Raw genomic sequence first — 16473 nt, forward strand, 5'->3', positions numbered from 1 at the left:
CGTGCGTCTGAGTTTTGACCGCCAGGCCCAGGATCTCGTCCTCATTATCCGTCACCTTCTGCTCCACCACGTGGAGCTCTGTCTCCTGGGTCTTTTGTGTCTCCTTGAGCCCCTCAATTGCCTGTAGCATCGGGGTCAGCACCTCCCTCTTTAGTAGCTCCACGCACCGTCTCAAAAATTCATCCTGCTCAGGCCCCCATGTCGCCTGCGCTTTCTCCGTCGCCATCTTGTGCTTCTCCCTTTCTGTCTCTTTGGTCGACGATTCCTCGCGCTGCAGCCGCCGCCGCCGGTTTTTTCCTCCTTCGTTGGGGGGGGACTCCCTTCTCACTCACCCCACACCGGGTTGCGTTGCCCAAAATTTTCCCGTTGGGGCTCTTAAAAGAGCCCGAAGGTCCGTCGGAGCTGGAGCCGCCGAAACGTGCGGCTAGCAAGGCATCACCACAGCCGGAAGTCGAGTCGAGTCTTTTGATGAGGTCAGAGTCGAGTCTTGATGAGGTCAGTATTGATGTGGTATATATGGATTTCCAAAATACCATAATAGGCTTGCAAGCAAGGTTGAAGCTTGTAGAAGAAAAGGAGCAATGCAGCCTGTTGCTCAAGAGTAGGTACTCGGTCTACTCTTTATTTTTGTTTTATACAAGTTCATTTCAGTTTGGGTGGTAGGGAAAAGCGGGTGGAGATAGAAAAGTTTGTGGAGGAAATTCTGCAGGTGGACCGGAGATATGCAGAGACCCCGGAGGAAGGGCTGCTAAAGGAACCACATTGGGAAAGTGAAGGACACGGGAGGAACACGGTCTTGGACCCGGCAGAGGTGAATGGTGTGTTTAGGGAGTTTTATAGTAAATTGTATAAGTTGGAACCGGCCGGGAAGGAGGAGATGAGGAGGTTCCTGGGAGGGTTGGAGTTCTCGAAGGTGGACGAGGAGTTGGTGGAGGGCTTTCGGAGTCCCAATTGGACTTGGAGAAGTAGTGGAGTGTGGAGGCGATGCAACCGGGTAAAGCCCCGGGACCGGATGGGTACCTAGTGGAATTCTACAAGATGTTCTCGGGGGTGTTGGGACTGCTGTTGGTAAGAACCTTCAATAAAGCAAAGGAGTTGGGAGGGCTCCCCACGACGTTGTCACAGGTGTTGATCTCCCTCATTTTAAAACGGGTTAAGGACACGGAAAACTGTGGGTCATATAGTTTGATCTCTCTGTTAAATGTGGATGCCAAACTGTTGCCGAAGATCCTGGCCACAAGGATTGAGGATACCTTCCCAGGGGTAATAGGGGAGGACCAGACGAGGTTCGTTAAGGGGTGGCATTTGGCGACCAAAATTAGAGGTTACTTAATGTAATTGTGATGCCTCCAGAGGGGCGCGTGGTAGAGGTGGTGGTGGCCATGAATGCAGTGAAGGCCTTTGATCGGGTGGAGTGGGAATACTTATGGGAGGTCGAGGGGCGGTTTGGATGCGGGCAGGGATTTGTGGATTGGGTCCGGTTGCTATACCAGGCACCAGTGGCGAGTGTGCGGACGAATCGGGTGAGATCGCCTTGGCTATAGAGCCGTTGGCATTGGCAATGAGAGCGTCGACGGTCTGGCAGGGGATAGTAAGGGGTGGGTGTGGAACACAGGGTCTCGCTTTACACGGACGATCTACTGCTGTACAAACTGACTCGTTTGGGGGAATTGAAGGGATTATGGGGATATTAGAGGAAATCGGCCAGTTTTCGGGATACAAATTGAATATGGGTAAGAGTGAGGTCTTTTTGATCCAGGCGAGGGGACAGGAGAAGAGACTGGGGAGATGCCGTTCAAGGTGGTGGGAGTGAGCTTTCGATATTTGGGTATCCAGGTGGATCGGGAGTGGGAACAGCTGCATAATCTGAATTTGGGGCTGCTGGTGGAACAGATGAGGGGGTGTATTTGGAGGGGGATATGCTCCCGTTGTCATTGGCGGGGCGGGTACAGACAGTTAAAATGACAGTCCTCCCGGGGTTTTTGTTTGTTTTCCAGAGTCTCCCAATTTTTATTCCCAAGGCTTTCTTCAAAATGGTGAATGCAGAAATCTCTGCATTTGTTTGGGAGCTCGGTACTCCACAAGCCCGGTAGCAGTGGCAGCCCTGAGGGTATGGGGACAGTGGAGGCAGCATATGGGATTAGAGGGGGCATCGGTGTGGGCGCCGATATGTGGCAATCACTGGTTCGCTCCGAGGGGCTGGACGGGGGGTTTCGGAAGTGGCAGCGGGAAGGATTGAGAAATTTGGGGATCTCTTTATTGATGAGGGTTTCCCAAGTTTGGAGGAGCTGGAGGAGGAGGTTGAGTTGCCCGGGGGGAATGGGTTCCGGTGCCTGCAGATGAGAGATTTTGTGCAGATGCAGGTTTCCACCTTCCCGTACCTGTCGCCCCAGGGTCTACAGGATAAGATAGACAAGAGAACAGGAGTAGGAGAGGGAAAGTTCTCCGAGATCTCTAAGGAGCTGATGGAGTGGGAGGGGGCCCCGATAAGGGAGGTGAAGAGAAAGTGGGAAGAGGAGCTGGGTGGGGAGTTGGATGGTGGATTATGGGAGGAGGCCTTGAGGAGAGTCAATGCATCCTCGTCGTGCGCCAGGCTCCGCCTGTTACAATTTAAGGTGGTCCACGGGGCACACATGACTGTGGCCCGGATGAGCAGGTTCTTTTGAGGAGGTGGAGGATGGATGCTGTGCGGGGGTCCTGTGAACCATGTTCATATGTTTTGGGCATGACCAAGGCTGAGGGGTTTCATGGCAGGGGTTTTCTGACGTCATGTCAGAGGTATTACAAGTGAGGGTGGTGCCGAGTCCAGAGGTGGCGATCTTTGGTGTGTCAGAAGACCCAGGAGCCCAGGTAAAATTGGTGGACATCTGGAGATTAAATGTGATGCAGAGAAATGCAATGTTATACATATTAGTAGAATGATAGTGTGATGCACAATAAGCTAAAGGAGAGAAACCTGGGAGTATATGTTGACAACTCATTGAACATTGCAGGGCAGCTTGAGAAAATGGTTAAAAAGGCATATAAGATCTCAACTTTACAAATCGAGACATAAAGTACAAAAGCAAGGAAATTAGGATAAACTTAATAAAAGCACTAGTTTGGCCATAAGTGGAGTTTGTCAAATTCCATGTACTACACTTTAGAAAAGATGTGAAATCCTTGGGGAGGCAGAAAAAAGATGTACAATAATGATGCGAGAAATGAGGATCCTCAATAACATGAACAGAATGGAGATGTTGGGGCTTGTTTTCTTTGAGCAGAGAAAATTGAGATGACATTTATTGGACGTGTTCAAATAAAATCATGAGGGGTTTAGACAGAGATGGAGATAAATTGTTCCTATTGGTAAAGGGTCAAGACCAGAAGAAACCAATTTAAGATGATTGGCAAAAGAACTAAAGGCGAAAAAAGGATTTTTATGCAGCGAGTGGTTATAATCTGGAATTCACTGTTTGGAAGGGTCGTGGAGGCAGATTCAATCTTGACTTTTGAAGAGGATTTGGAGAACTATAAAAAAAAATTGCAAGGCTATAGGAAAATAATGGGAGGGTGGGACTAGCTGGATTGTCTTGCAGAGACCTGGCATTGACTCGATGCGTAAATGCCTGTCTCCTGTGCTGCAAAATATTCCAGGGGGGACAAGGCTAGGAAGGAAGGGAAAAAAGTATGAAGTTTTTTTATAGGAATGAGATCTAATGTATGTCGGTAAGGATGAGCGATAATTTTCCAGGGTAGGGTGCAGGCAGTGGATTTTGAGATGAAATGCCATTTCCTGGGGATGGGAGGCCAGCCAAGAGAGCAATGCAGTCGTCAAGCCAAAAGCTCATAGAATCATAGAATTTACAGTGCAGAAGGAGGCCATTTGGCCCATCGAGTCTGCACTGGCCCTTGGAAAGAGGGCCCGACTTAAGCCCGCGCCTCCGCCCTATCCCCGTAACTCAGTAGCCTCACCTAGCCTTTTGTTCACTAAGGGTCAATTTAGCATGGCCAATCAACCTAACCTGCATATCTGTGGACTATAGGAGGAAACCCATGCAGACACAGGAGAAAGTGCAAACTCCACACGAACGGTCACCCGAGGCTGGAATTGAACCCGGGATCCTGGAGCTGTGAGGCAGCAGTGCTAACCACTGTGGCACCGTGCCACTCATGATGTTGGCATGGATAAAGATTCGAGCAACAGATGTTACAGAGATGAAGTGGGCAGTCTTTGTGATGGGAAACATGTGGAGTATGAGCTCATCTTAGGAGTTGAATAGGATGCATAGATTCCAAATATTTGGCTGGGATGGTGGTTAGAATGGAGTTGGTGGCAAGAGTATCAAAGTTGTGGCAGGGGCTAAGGCAGTTGGCTGCAGAGTTGATATTCATCTGAGGGAGTTGAATCTTATCCAAGATTGGAATATCAGAGGAGCAGTCTCACCACATAGAAGCAGAGGAGGTGTGGAGGAAAGGTGGTGAGCGGCAGAACTGAAGGTGCCTGAGTGAGCATTTGGAAGCTGACCACATAACTGTTGCAGCCATCCACATGTGGATGAGGAAAATTGGGGTGCAAGGCGCAAGATGTGAAGGACTCTGGAGGAGCCAGGAGAAGCCATGGGTGGTGATGCTCTGGCTATAGTCCTATCAAGCTGAAAGATATTGGAGGAAGATGATGTGCTTACTCATGAAAAAAGATGCAGATGAAATGAAATGAAAATCGCTTATTATCACGAGTAGGCTTCAAAAGAAGTTACTGTGGAAAAGCCCCTAGTCGCCACATTCCGGCGCCTGTTCGGGGAGGCTGGTACGGGAATTGAACTGTGCTGCTGGCCTGCCTTGGTCTGCTTTAAAAGCCAGCGATTTAGCCCAGTGTGCTAGGTGGGATAATGCAGCTTGGGCACAGTCACCTGGATAGAACATGGTTTGAACATAGAACATAGAATGTTACAGCGCAGTACAGGCCCTTCGGTCCTCGATGTTGCGCCGACCTGTGAAACCACTCTAAAGCCCTTCTACACTATTCCCTTATCATCCATATGTCTATCCAATGACCATTTGAATGCCCTTAGTGTTGGCGAGTCCACTACTGTTGCAGGCAGGGCATTCCACGCCCTTACTACTCTCTGAGTAAAGAACCTACCTCTGACATCTGTCCTATATCTATCTCCCCTCAATTTAAAGCTATGTCCCCTCGTGCTAGACATCACCATCCGAGGAAAAAGGCTCTCACTGTCCACCCTATTCAATCCTCTGATCATCTTGTATGCCTCAATTAAGTCACCTCTTAACCTTCTTCTCTCTAACGAAAACAGCCTCAAGTCCCTCAGCCTTCCTTCATAAGATCTTCCCTCCATACCAGGCAACATTCTGGTAAATCTCCTCTGCACTCTTTCCAATGCTTCCACAGGGCAGCACGGTAGCATTGTGGATAGCACAATTGCTTCACAGCTCCAGGGTCCCAGGTTCGATTCCGGCTTGGGTCACTGTCTGTGTGGAGTCTGCACATCCTCCCCGTGTGTGCGTGGGTTTCCTCCGGATGCTCCGGTTTCCTCCCACAGTCCAAAAATGTGCAGGTTAGGTGGATTGGCTGTGATAAATTGCCGTTAGTGTCCAAAATTGCCCTTAGTATTGGGTGGGGTTGCTGGGTTATGGGGATGGGTTGGAGGTGTTGACCTTGGGTAGGGTGCTCTTTCCATGAGCCGGTGCAGACTCGATGGGCCGAATGGCCTCCTTCTGCACTGTAAATTCTATGATAAACTATGATCCTTCCTATAATGCGGCGACCAGAATTGCACGCAATACTCCAAATGCGACCGTACCAGAGTTTTGTACAGCTGTAACATGACCTCATGGCTCCGAAACTCAATCCCTCTACCAATAAAAGCTAACACACCGTACGCCTTCTTAACAACCCTCTCAACCGGAGTGGCAACTTTCGGGGATCTATGTACATGGACACCGAGATCTCTCTGCTCATCCACACTGCCAAGAATCTTACCATTAGCCCAGTACTCTGTCTTCCTGTTATTCCTTCCAAAATGAATCACCTCACACTTTTCTGCATTTAACTCCATTTGCCACACCTCAGCCCAGCGCTGCAGCTTATCTATGTCCCTCTGTAACTTGTAACATCCTTCCGCACTGTCCACAACTCCACCGACTTTAGTGTCATCTGCAAATTTACTCACCCATCCTTCTACGCCCTCCTCCAGGTCATTTATAAAAATGGCAAACAGCAGTGGCCCCAAAACAGATCCTTGTGGTACACCAGTAGTAACTGGACTCCAGTCTGAACACTTCCCATCAACCACCACCCTTTGTCTTCTTCCAGCTAGCCAATTCCTGATCCAAACTGCTAAATCTCCCTGAATCCCATGCTTCCGTATTTTCTGCAGTAGCCTACCGTGGGGAACCTTATCAAACGCTTTACTGAAATCCATATACACCACATCAACTGCTTTACCCTCATCCACCTGTTTGGTCACCTTCTCAAAGAACTCAATAAGGTTTGTGAGGCACGACCTACCCTTCACAAAACCGTGTTGACTATGTCTAATCAAATTATTCCTTTCCAGATGATTATACACCCTGTCTCTTATAAACCTTTCCAAGATTTTGCGCACAACAGAAGTAAGGCTCACTGGTCTATAGTTACCGGGGTTGTCTCTATTCCCCTTCTTGAACAAGGGGACAACATTTGCTATCCTCCAGTCTCCTGGCACTATTCCTGTAGACAAAGATGACTTAAAGATCAAAGCCAAAGGCTCAGCAATCTCCTCCCTAGCTTCCCAGAGAATCCTAGGATAAATCCCATCCGGCCCAGGGGACTTATCTATTTTCACACTTTCCAGAATTGTTAACACCTCCTCCTTGTGAACCTCAAGCCCTTGTAGTCTAGTAGCCTGAATCTCAGTATTCTCCTCGACAACATTGTCTTTTTCCTGTGTGAATACTGACAAAAAATATTAATTTAGCACCTCTCCTATCTCCTCGGACTCCAAGCACAACTTCCCACTACTACTGCATCCTTATCAGCCATTTCAGTGCTATGGTAGTACACGTATCTGATTTAGAGATTTGAATGTGGAGTTGTGGATGAAATTACCACAAATTTGTTAATTGACAATATTCAAAGAGTTTGGAAAGGAAATTTGGTGATTGAATGGGTAATTTGCAAGGTTAAATATTTTGAAGATAAAGAGCATTTTGCTTGAACAGAAGGAATTAACCATACAGTCCTAATACACTGCAAAATACTCCAGGGGGACAAGGCTAGGAAAGGAGGGAAAAAAGTATGAAAAAAGTAACAAAGCTGCCATAAATGATTTTTTTTCAGCATTACTATCTAGATTTATTTGCTGTACAAGACGACACTTGGGCATATTTTGCCCTGTGAACTGGTTGTTTTTGTTCCTACAAAACAACTTCTCCCACCACTCCTTGTTTCTGTAATATGTAGAGAATTAAAGGATTTAATTGTTATGCTAAACAGTGAAACAAATGCCAAGTCGGTAGCTTATTTAAAACCACCTAAATGCATTATAATGTTTCCCTGCCATGTTTTTCTTTGCAGGGCAGCACAATGGCGCAGTGGTTAGCATTGATGCCTCACGGTGCCAAGGACCTGGGTTCAATCCTGGCCCCAGGTTACTGTCTGTGTGGAGTTTGCACATTCTCCCCGTGTCTGCGTGGGTCTCATGCTCAAACCCAAAGATGTTCGGGGTTAGGTGGATTGGCCATGCTAAATTGCCCCTTAATTGGAAATTTTTTCCAGATGTTTTTTGACTTTCGGTGGTGGCTATGGAGTGAGTGATCGCACACGGGGCAGCTCCGACCCGAAGGCGTAGATCTGAGTTCTTTTTACGGGATAATTTTGACCGAAAAATGTAGTTGAAGGTGTGGAGGAGAAGTTCCCCCCAGGAGTGGCATGTCTGCTGGTTATCAGACCAGGCAGAAGAAGTTTAAAGATCTTGCCAAGGAACTGGAGACCTGTGGGACAGTAGCAATTGGAAAGATGGCGGAGGGGGAAGGGTCGTCGCAGTTTGGAAAACCCCAGATCGAGCAGCTGAAGGGCGTTCGTTAAAGAGGAGTTTCACCAACAAAGAATGGAAATGCAGGAAGATCCATCGAAGGAGTGGTGCATCCCTGAAAGGCTCAATGGAAAGAATAGAGTAGTGCTTGGAGGCACAGGGGTGGCAGATCCAGGAGATGGCGAGGGTGATGTCGGACCATAGTTATCGGGTGGTGGCATTGAAGGCAGAGGTGGGGCTCCTGGGGGACTTTTGCAAGTTGTTCAGAGCAAAGGTTGGCGAGCAGAAGAATTGATCTAGAAGGCAGAACCTGCCATCAGCCTGCCTGAAGGTTGGGAGGCACAAGTGCCATGAGATCTGTCTTGAGGATGCTGGCAGGCGGGTGGTGGAGGTGGTGCTGGACAAGGCCCCAGTGGTGGACCGAGTGCAGAAGTCTCAAGGCCGAAGCCAAGAGTGAGGGAGCTGCCACGGGCAGTGATTGTAAGGCTGCACAGGTTTGTGGAGATGGAAAAGATCCTGTGGTGTGCCAGGGAGAAGGGGAACAAGGTCCGAATATACCAGGACATTGGAGCAGAGCTGGCAAAAAGGCCTGCTGGGTTCGAGGCGGCTCTCTATACCGACAGATCCGGTTTGGGGTGCTGTACCCAGCGAAACTGCGGGTGACGTTCGAAGGCTGGGAGTATTATTTTTAAACTCCAGAGGAGGCCAATGACTTTATTAAAGAGCATAAACTGGGGGCGAACTGAACTTTGATGGGGAACCGGAACTTTGGTGGGAGACGGAGGAGTTGGCACATTGGAGTTCAGAGGACACGGATACTGTAGGGGTTGGAGGGTGGGGGGTCCTTTTCATCCTTCTCAGATGGGAGTGATTTCATTGGGATGACTATATGTTAACATATAGAACATAGAACATTACAGCGCAGTACAGGCCCTTCGGCCCTCGATGTTGCGCCGACCTGTGAAACCACTCTAAAGCCCATCTACACTATTCCCTTATTGTCCATATGTCTATCCAATGACCATTTGAATGTCTAAAGTTCGAAAGTTTCTTACAGTTCTACCTGCCAATCTTTGATTCCAGTTTATCTGGACCAGATCCGTTCTCCTCCAGCTGAAATTGGCCCTCTTGCATTAAGAATATTTACTCTAAATTGTTCCGTGTCCTTTTTCAATGGCTAACCTAAACCTTATGATCCCCTGATCACTGTTTCCCCTGATACCTTGACCCACCTCGTTTTCAAAAAACAAATCCAGCAGCCTCCTTCATCATTGGTCTAAAAGTATAATAATCAAGAAAATTCTCCTGAACGCACACACTTCAGAAACTCTTCCTTTCTTTTGTGCCCTTTACTCTATTACTAATATGTTATATATTTGAATATTTAAAGTCCCCGTTTTTGCTGCTCTAATTTTCCTGCAAATTGGCACCTCTGGTAGCCTACAGGTAGTCAGTAGTAATAAGTTTGTATGGAGACAACTGCCCTCCCCCTCCTGCCACCTGTGTTTTATTTTTTGGAGGAGGTGACCTGTGATTTTGTTTGGGAGGGGCAAGTCCACAGGGAGCAGCTTGCACAGCCCAAAAAGGGAGGGATGGAGGGAGGAATGGATAGGTAGATAGGAGGAGTCTTCGAGCAGGAGCTGTCACTCTGGCAGGTAATGCTGGTGAACGGATATGAGGTGGGGAAATGGCAGCAATGGATGGCCGAAGGAAGTTGTGGTGGGGGGGGATAGTCAACGGAGATGCAACGTGGCAGTGTTGGAGGAGAAGTGTGGTTATGGGTGGAGAAGGGGCCATCTTGGATGGGCCCGATTCAGGGTAGAATTCAAGGGGACAGAATCGGTAAGGGAGGATGGTAGACAGTGGAGGGGAGTGGGGACACAAGCCTCTGGTAAGGCTTATGACCTGGAACATGCGGGGGCTAAAAGGGCCAGTGAACAGATCTTGGATCTTTGCGCACCAAAGGAGTTTGAAGGCAGGGGTGGTCTTTCTGCAGGAGTCGCACCTCCGGGCGAGGGATCAGGTTAGTCTGAGAAAGGGATGGGTGGGTCAGGGGTTGACTTGGGGTTTGACTCAGTCGCAGGGGGTGGCCATTTTGCCGAGTGAAAAGACGGCTTGTAAGTGCTAAGGAAGTGAGGGACCCGGGTGGGAGATATGTGATGGTGAGCAGGATGTTGGAAGTGGTGCCGGTGGTGCTAGTGAATGTATACACACCGAATTGGGACGATGTGACGTTTGTGAGGGGGGCTGCTGGGGCGATTTTGGACTTGGCCATACATCAGTTGAATATGAGAAGGGACTTTAATTGTATGCTGGAGCCGAGTGTGGACAGGTCGAACCCCAGGTCGATGGGAAGGCTGCGGATGGCAAAGGAGCTAGGAGGGGTTATGGAAAGGATGGGTGGAGATTTAAGAATCTGGGGGCGAGGGAGTACTCCTTCTTGCACGTGTATAAGGTATACTCCAGAATTTACTTTTTTTGTGTGGTAAGTCGTGAGTTGGTGGGGGGCAGAGAATGCGGAGATGTAATCTTGGACCACATGCCACATTGGCTGGAGATTCGACTTAGCTCGGGATGGGAGCAGAGGCCGAGATGGAGGTTAGACTCTGGGCTGTTAGTGGACAGGGGGTTTTGCGATGAGGTGTGGTCGGTGATTAAGGAGTACATGCAGTTTAATCAAAATGGGGAGATTTCGGCGACTAGATTCTGGGAGGCATTGGGCGAGGTGGACAGTGAGTATTTGAGTATATGGGGAGAAGGCAGAAGAATGGGGATGAGAAAAAGATCAGCCATGATTGAATGGCGGAGCAGACTCGATAGGCCGAGTGGTCTAATTCTGCTTCTATGTCTTTTGGTCCCCCACCGTGGAGGGATTGTCGAAGAGAAAGAAGGATGCAGTCTGGAGGTGGTTGCAGAGGATCAAATGGGCTTCGTGAAGAGCAGGCAATCCACCCGATTGACCCTATTGGGCAGCAACTGTGGAGGAAGTGAGGAGATGATGGGTAGGAAAGAAGTCAGAAGGGGTTGAGATGGAGGAAGTCTTGCAGGTGGTCCAGCCCGATGGCCATGGTGGCAGCGGTGCTACCGCTGGTACCGAGGAGATACACCGTTGGTGCAGTCCACGATTAGGGTGTGGAACCAGCTGAAGAGACACGTCAGGATGGAGGGGATGTCAGTGTTAACACCCTTTGCACGGAAGGTGTGGAAAGGAATTCCCAGGCTGCCGAATTATGCCCTATTGGAGCGGTTGCTGCTTCCGGATGTGGAAGGGGAGGGTGCGATTGGGGACATACATGAGTGGCTGGGGAAGCGGGGGGATACGCAATTGGTAAGAATAGAGAAGGAAGTGGGGGGGGGGGTGGGGGGGGGGGGGGGGCGAGATAGGTTGTGGAGCGAGGCACTGCATAGCGTGAATTCATGTGCGAGTTTGCGTTTGATACAGTTTAAGGTAGTACACATGGTGCACGTGACTTGGGCGAGGATGAATGGGTTCTTCCAGGGGGTGACGGACGAATGTGAGAAGTGTGGGCGAGGACCAGCAAACCACATGCATATGTTCTGGGACTGTGAGAAGTTAGAGAAATACTGGACGGGAATGTTCGGGAAGCTAGCAAAGATTGTGGGGGTGTAGGTCGGGCCGGACCTGATAGTGACGATTTTAGGGATAAATTATTAATGTCACAAGTAAGCTTACATTAAGATAAAAGCAAATTACTGCGGATGCTGGAATCTGAAACCAAAGAGAAAATGCTGGAAAATCTCAGCAGGTCTGGTAGCATCTGTAGGGAGAGAAACGAGCTAACGTTTTGAGTCCAGGTGACCCTTTGTCAAGGCACTTATGTTAACACAGCAATGAAGTTACTGTGCAAATCCCCTAGTCGCCACACTATGACACCTGTTCGGGTACACGGAGGGAGAATTCAGAATGTCCAATTCACCAAACAAGCATGTCTTTCTTCTTGCAGGAAACCAGAGCACCTCGAGGAAACCTACGCAGGCATGGTGGCACAGTGGTTAGCACTGCTGCCTCACAGTTCCAGGGTCCTGGGTCCAATTCCAGCCTCGGGTGACTGTGTGGAGTTTGCACTTTCTCCCTGTGTCTGTGTGGGTTTCCCCCGGGTGCTCTGGTTTCCTCCCACAGTCCAAAGATGAGCAGGTTAGGTGGATCAGCCACGCTAAATTGCCCCTTGTTGTCCAAAAGATTAGGTTGGGTTACTGGTTTACTGGGATAGAATGGAAGCCTGGGCTTAAGTAGGGTGCTCTTTCCAAGGGCCGGTGTAGACTCAATGGGCCAGATGGCCGCCTCCTGCACTGTAAATTCTATGTACAGGATCATGGCTGATTTTGAGTTTCAGCTCTACTTTTCCTGCCTGCTCCCCATAACCAAATATTTGTCCATCACAGCCGTAAATATGGTCTTCAATGGAACATCCACATTCCTCTGGGGTAGAGAATGCCTAGATTGACAGCACATTTGAGTAAAGAAATTTCTCCTCATCTCAGTCCTTAATGATCGACCCTTTATCCTGAGGCCATGTGCCTGTGTTCTAGATTTCTCAGCCAGTGGAAACAACCTCTGTGTCTGCCCTGTCAAGCCCCTTCAGAATCTTTGTGGGCAACACGGTAGCACAAAATTGCCCTTAGTGTCCAAAAAGGTTAAGTGGTATTACAGGGATAGGGTGGAGGTGTGGGCTTAAGTGGGGTGCGCTTTCCAAGGGCCGGTGCAGACTCGATGGGCCGAATGGCCTCATTCTGCACTGTGGATTCTATGATTCTATGATACTCCACACAGATAGTGACCCAAGCGGGAATCGAACCCGGGTCCCTGGCGCTGTGAAGCAATACCATGCAGCCCTCCATATCGGAAATGCCATAGCCGATGGAGGGGAGGAAGGCCGACGTCATGGTCTTTGCCTCCCTAGTTGCCCGGTGAAAGTTTTTCTGGAATGGGGTTGGCTGCGCCGCCGTGGGTGGCGGCCTGGCTAGCTAGGGGATTTGTACGACTTCCTCCGGTTGGAGAAAATTAAGGTCCAGTGTAGGGCTTTGTGGCATGGTGGGGATTGTTTGTGGCCATGTTCAAGGAATTGTTCGTCCGGGGATGGGGGGGGGGGGGGGGGGGCACTTGTCCAATGTGTAAAGCTGTGAGTTGGGAAGAGTGTTCCCCAGATTATTTATGTTTTTGGACTTTTTGAATATGTTTGGAATACAGTACATTTAAGAAGAAACGTTTTTCTTTGCATGCTATGTGCGCAATTGCTCGCATCATTTTAAACTGGCTGATCCTCCAATAAATGGGGAGGATGCATGGCTTTTACATGGCGACACCACATGTGGATTCTTTCTTTGTTGCATCGGACAAAAACTTTGAACAGTGATTAGGTGCTTTCTTCCGATAGAAGTGGCATCATTCCGCACTGCTTCTAAAGCACAAGTAATATTGACAAAGGCTCGGCAGCAAATCACTTTTCCAACTCAGTTGATGCGGGTATCTTATAAATGCATTTCCAATACAATACTTGAGTCGACCTGATACTACTGGGTCAATATGGTATTAAATATTTGGAAGTAATGCTTACTGCAATGAATTTTATATTACAAATTAGCCTCTTCAATTCTTGGTTTATTTTCTGAAATTAATCATACAACGTATAATTTGCAATCATGCAAAGTTGCAATAGATGCATTACCAGAGTTCCATCCACCAGTTTCCTATTTTAATGTTTTCACTGACGTTTGACCCAATTGATCTCCATTCAGATTTTACTGTCTTTGCTCTCTTTTCTCTCTCTCTCTCTCTCTCTCTCTCTCTCTCTCTCTCTCTCTCTCTTCCCTCCCCCCCCCCCCCCCCCCCCCAGTTGTACCTTAGAACCCAACTTAATTCATCTTTACCTTTCTTCTTTCATCAACTTTAGGCCTCCGAAGAAGTGTCAAAATGCCTGCTAACCATGAAAGAGATATTATGTGGTACCAATGATAAGGAGCCTCAGACTGAAACGGTTGCACAGTTGGCGCAGGAGCTGTATAATAGTGGATTGCTAATATCATTAATTGCACACTTGCAACTGATAGACTTTGAGGTAAGTAATCCTGGAACCACAGTGTATTTTGTCCCTGTGATAACAATGCTGTAATGAAAGAAGTGTTTCAGATAGCTCCTTTTATGCAAACTTAATTTTTTTCTAGGTGGAGTAACTCTGCCAAGTCACTCACCCATGCCCCCACTTGCAGCGGCTCTGAGTCCACCAGCACAGACTCCTGGCTATCGGGGAGGCAAAGGCTACTACGTCAGCCTTTCTCCCCACTTTCACACCCGAATATCGACACCCACGGGCTCACTTCCATCTCCACTCACAAACTCTTCGACATTATGTTCGCAAACTCTTTCCAGAACCTCACCAACCTTGGTCATGCCCAAAACAGATGGACATGGTTCACCGGACTCCCTGCACACCCGCATCTATCTTCCACCCCTGGAAAAAAACGGCTCAACCTAGACCCGGTCATATGAACCCCATGCACCACCTTAAACTGTATGAGACTCAGTCTTGGACATGATGTCCCACCGCTTCCCCAGTTGACACTAGCCCAAACTCCATTTGGAACTTCTGCCTCTCTTCGCCAGTGCCTCCTCAGGCACCCTCACCCCTGATTACCTCCAGTCCACCGCCAGAATGGCCTTCACCAGCCTCTGCCCTTCTGCCTACTCATCCATCACCTTATGTACCCTAATTGGAATAATCGCCCCTAAACACTACCTTCGACCTAACCACATAGTTCCAGACAGCCTCCCCTATCTTCTCACAGACCTCCTTATTGGCCTATAACCCCACATCCAACCTCCGCTGGCCTTGGGGAGCTCGCACCCTCCAGCTGCAGGTTCACCCAGTGTGGCGCATGGTCAGACACCACGATCATCGAATACCGGGACCCAACAGTGCCTTATCCAGGACAGAACCCCAGGTTGTCACAGGTCCCCCACCCCGATTTGCTCCATAAATCCTAACAAGTCCATTGCCATTGCTGACACCCTCCTCGATCGGGGCCATGACCGGTCCAACCTAGCATCCGGCACCGTATTAAAATTCCCCCACCTCCTCTCCTAATAATTAGAGGACCCAATTATTTTATTTTCCTATTAAGGGGCAATCAGTGTGGCCAATCCACCTAACCTGCACATCTTTGGGTTGTGGGGTTGAAACCCACGCAGACATGGGGAGAATGTGCAGGCTCCACACGGACAGTGACCCAGGGCCGGGATTCGAACCCGGGTCCTCAGCGCCGCCGTCCCAGTGCTTATTTCCACTTTAATCAGCTCCGCATCCCCTAGGGTCTCCCCAAGATGTCCACTGGCATCGCCCCTAGCTTTAACACCAGTGAGCTTTTCCACCTATTCCGTCTAATGATTGTAACATGCTCATAAGATTCTAGATATAGTTTGCTACACTTAAGATACAATAAAGATTCTTTGAAGCAAAAGAAGAATGTTGCTGCTTTTGCAGAAGCTTGTTTCATACTTTATGATCCAACACATACCAGTTACTTTGTCAATTCTGAACCCTAATCGGCAGATTATTTCTCTGGAAATTTGCAGCTATAGTATCTGTATTATCATTTGCACATTGTTCATTGTACTGACTGTCTCCTTGACTGGACAGTTTGGTCATCTTGACCGGCCATCAGGTTGTGCCCTTAAATGGAAAGATAAAGGAAAATATGATGGTACTTTTGGATATGTAACCATCTTGCTTGAACAATGCCAAGTCATCCCAGTTTATAGATCTCAATTGCACAGTATTGAGCCTTTGTTGAACTAGTGTTTTGGTTTTTCAAATAACTCCAGCATATCTTGTGAAGATGGTGGCACAGTGGTATTGTCGCTGGACAAGGAATCCAGAGACGCAGGGTAATTTTCTGGGGACCCAGGTTTGTATCACACCAAGTTAGATGGTGGAATTTAAACTCAATAAAGCATCTGAAATTGCAAGTCTAATGATGACCATGAAACCATTGTCAATTGCCGTAAAATCCCAACTCGTTCACCCATGTCTTTTCGGGCAGTGTTTTTCAAACTTTTTTGCCCAGGACCCATTTTTACCACCCGGCCGGTCTTCGCGACCCGTGCCGGCCAGCCTTTAATGTGACGGGTGAGCCCGCTTGGTCCTTGAACTCGCAATGCTTAGTCTTGAAATGCCTTTGAAGATTGAGGGTTTTAATCTCTAATTTGCCAGTATTTCCCTGCGTATAATAGACACAAACTTTGCCTCCTGATTTGCTGGGGCACGATTAATAAGCCTATACCTCAAGAAACCATCTTTATATTGCTTTGTTCCTGTTTTCAGCTTCATGGGTTGTTCACCAGAGGCCCTGTAGCTCATATCAGCACTGCTGGCAGCTACAAAATGGAGGAATCTCTCTCGCGCCCAGAGCATGTGACATCAATGTAAGGAACACATGGCCT

General features: G+C 48.4%; 1 protein-coding gene across 1 annotated transcript in view; it reads left to right on the forward strand.

Moving 5' to 3' along the window:
- cab39l (calcium binding protein 39-like) overlaps positions 1 to 16473 on the forward strand; it is a 258002-nt gene that overhangs the window by 51782 nt on the left and 189747 nt on the right. Inside the window, exon 4 of the mRNA XM_072514243.1 lies at positions 13928 to 14092. Within this exon, the coding sequence (XP_072370344.1) occupies positions 13928 to 14092 (165 nt within the window). The remainder of the gene's footprint in view (positions 1 to 13927; positions 14093 to 16473) is intronic.

This window comes from Scyliorhinus torazame, chromosome 8, assembly GCF_047496885.1.
Source record: "Scyliorhinus torazame isolate Kashiwa2021f chromosome 8, sScyTor2.1, whole genome shotgun sequence".
In the NCBI taxonomy this organism is placed as follows: Eukaryota; Metazoa; Chordata; class Chondrichthyes; order Carcharhiniformes; family Scyliorhinidae; genus Scyliorhinus; species Scyliorhinus torazame.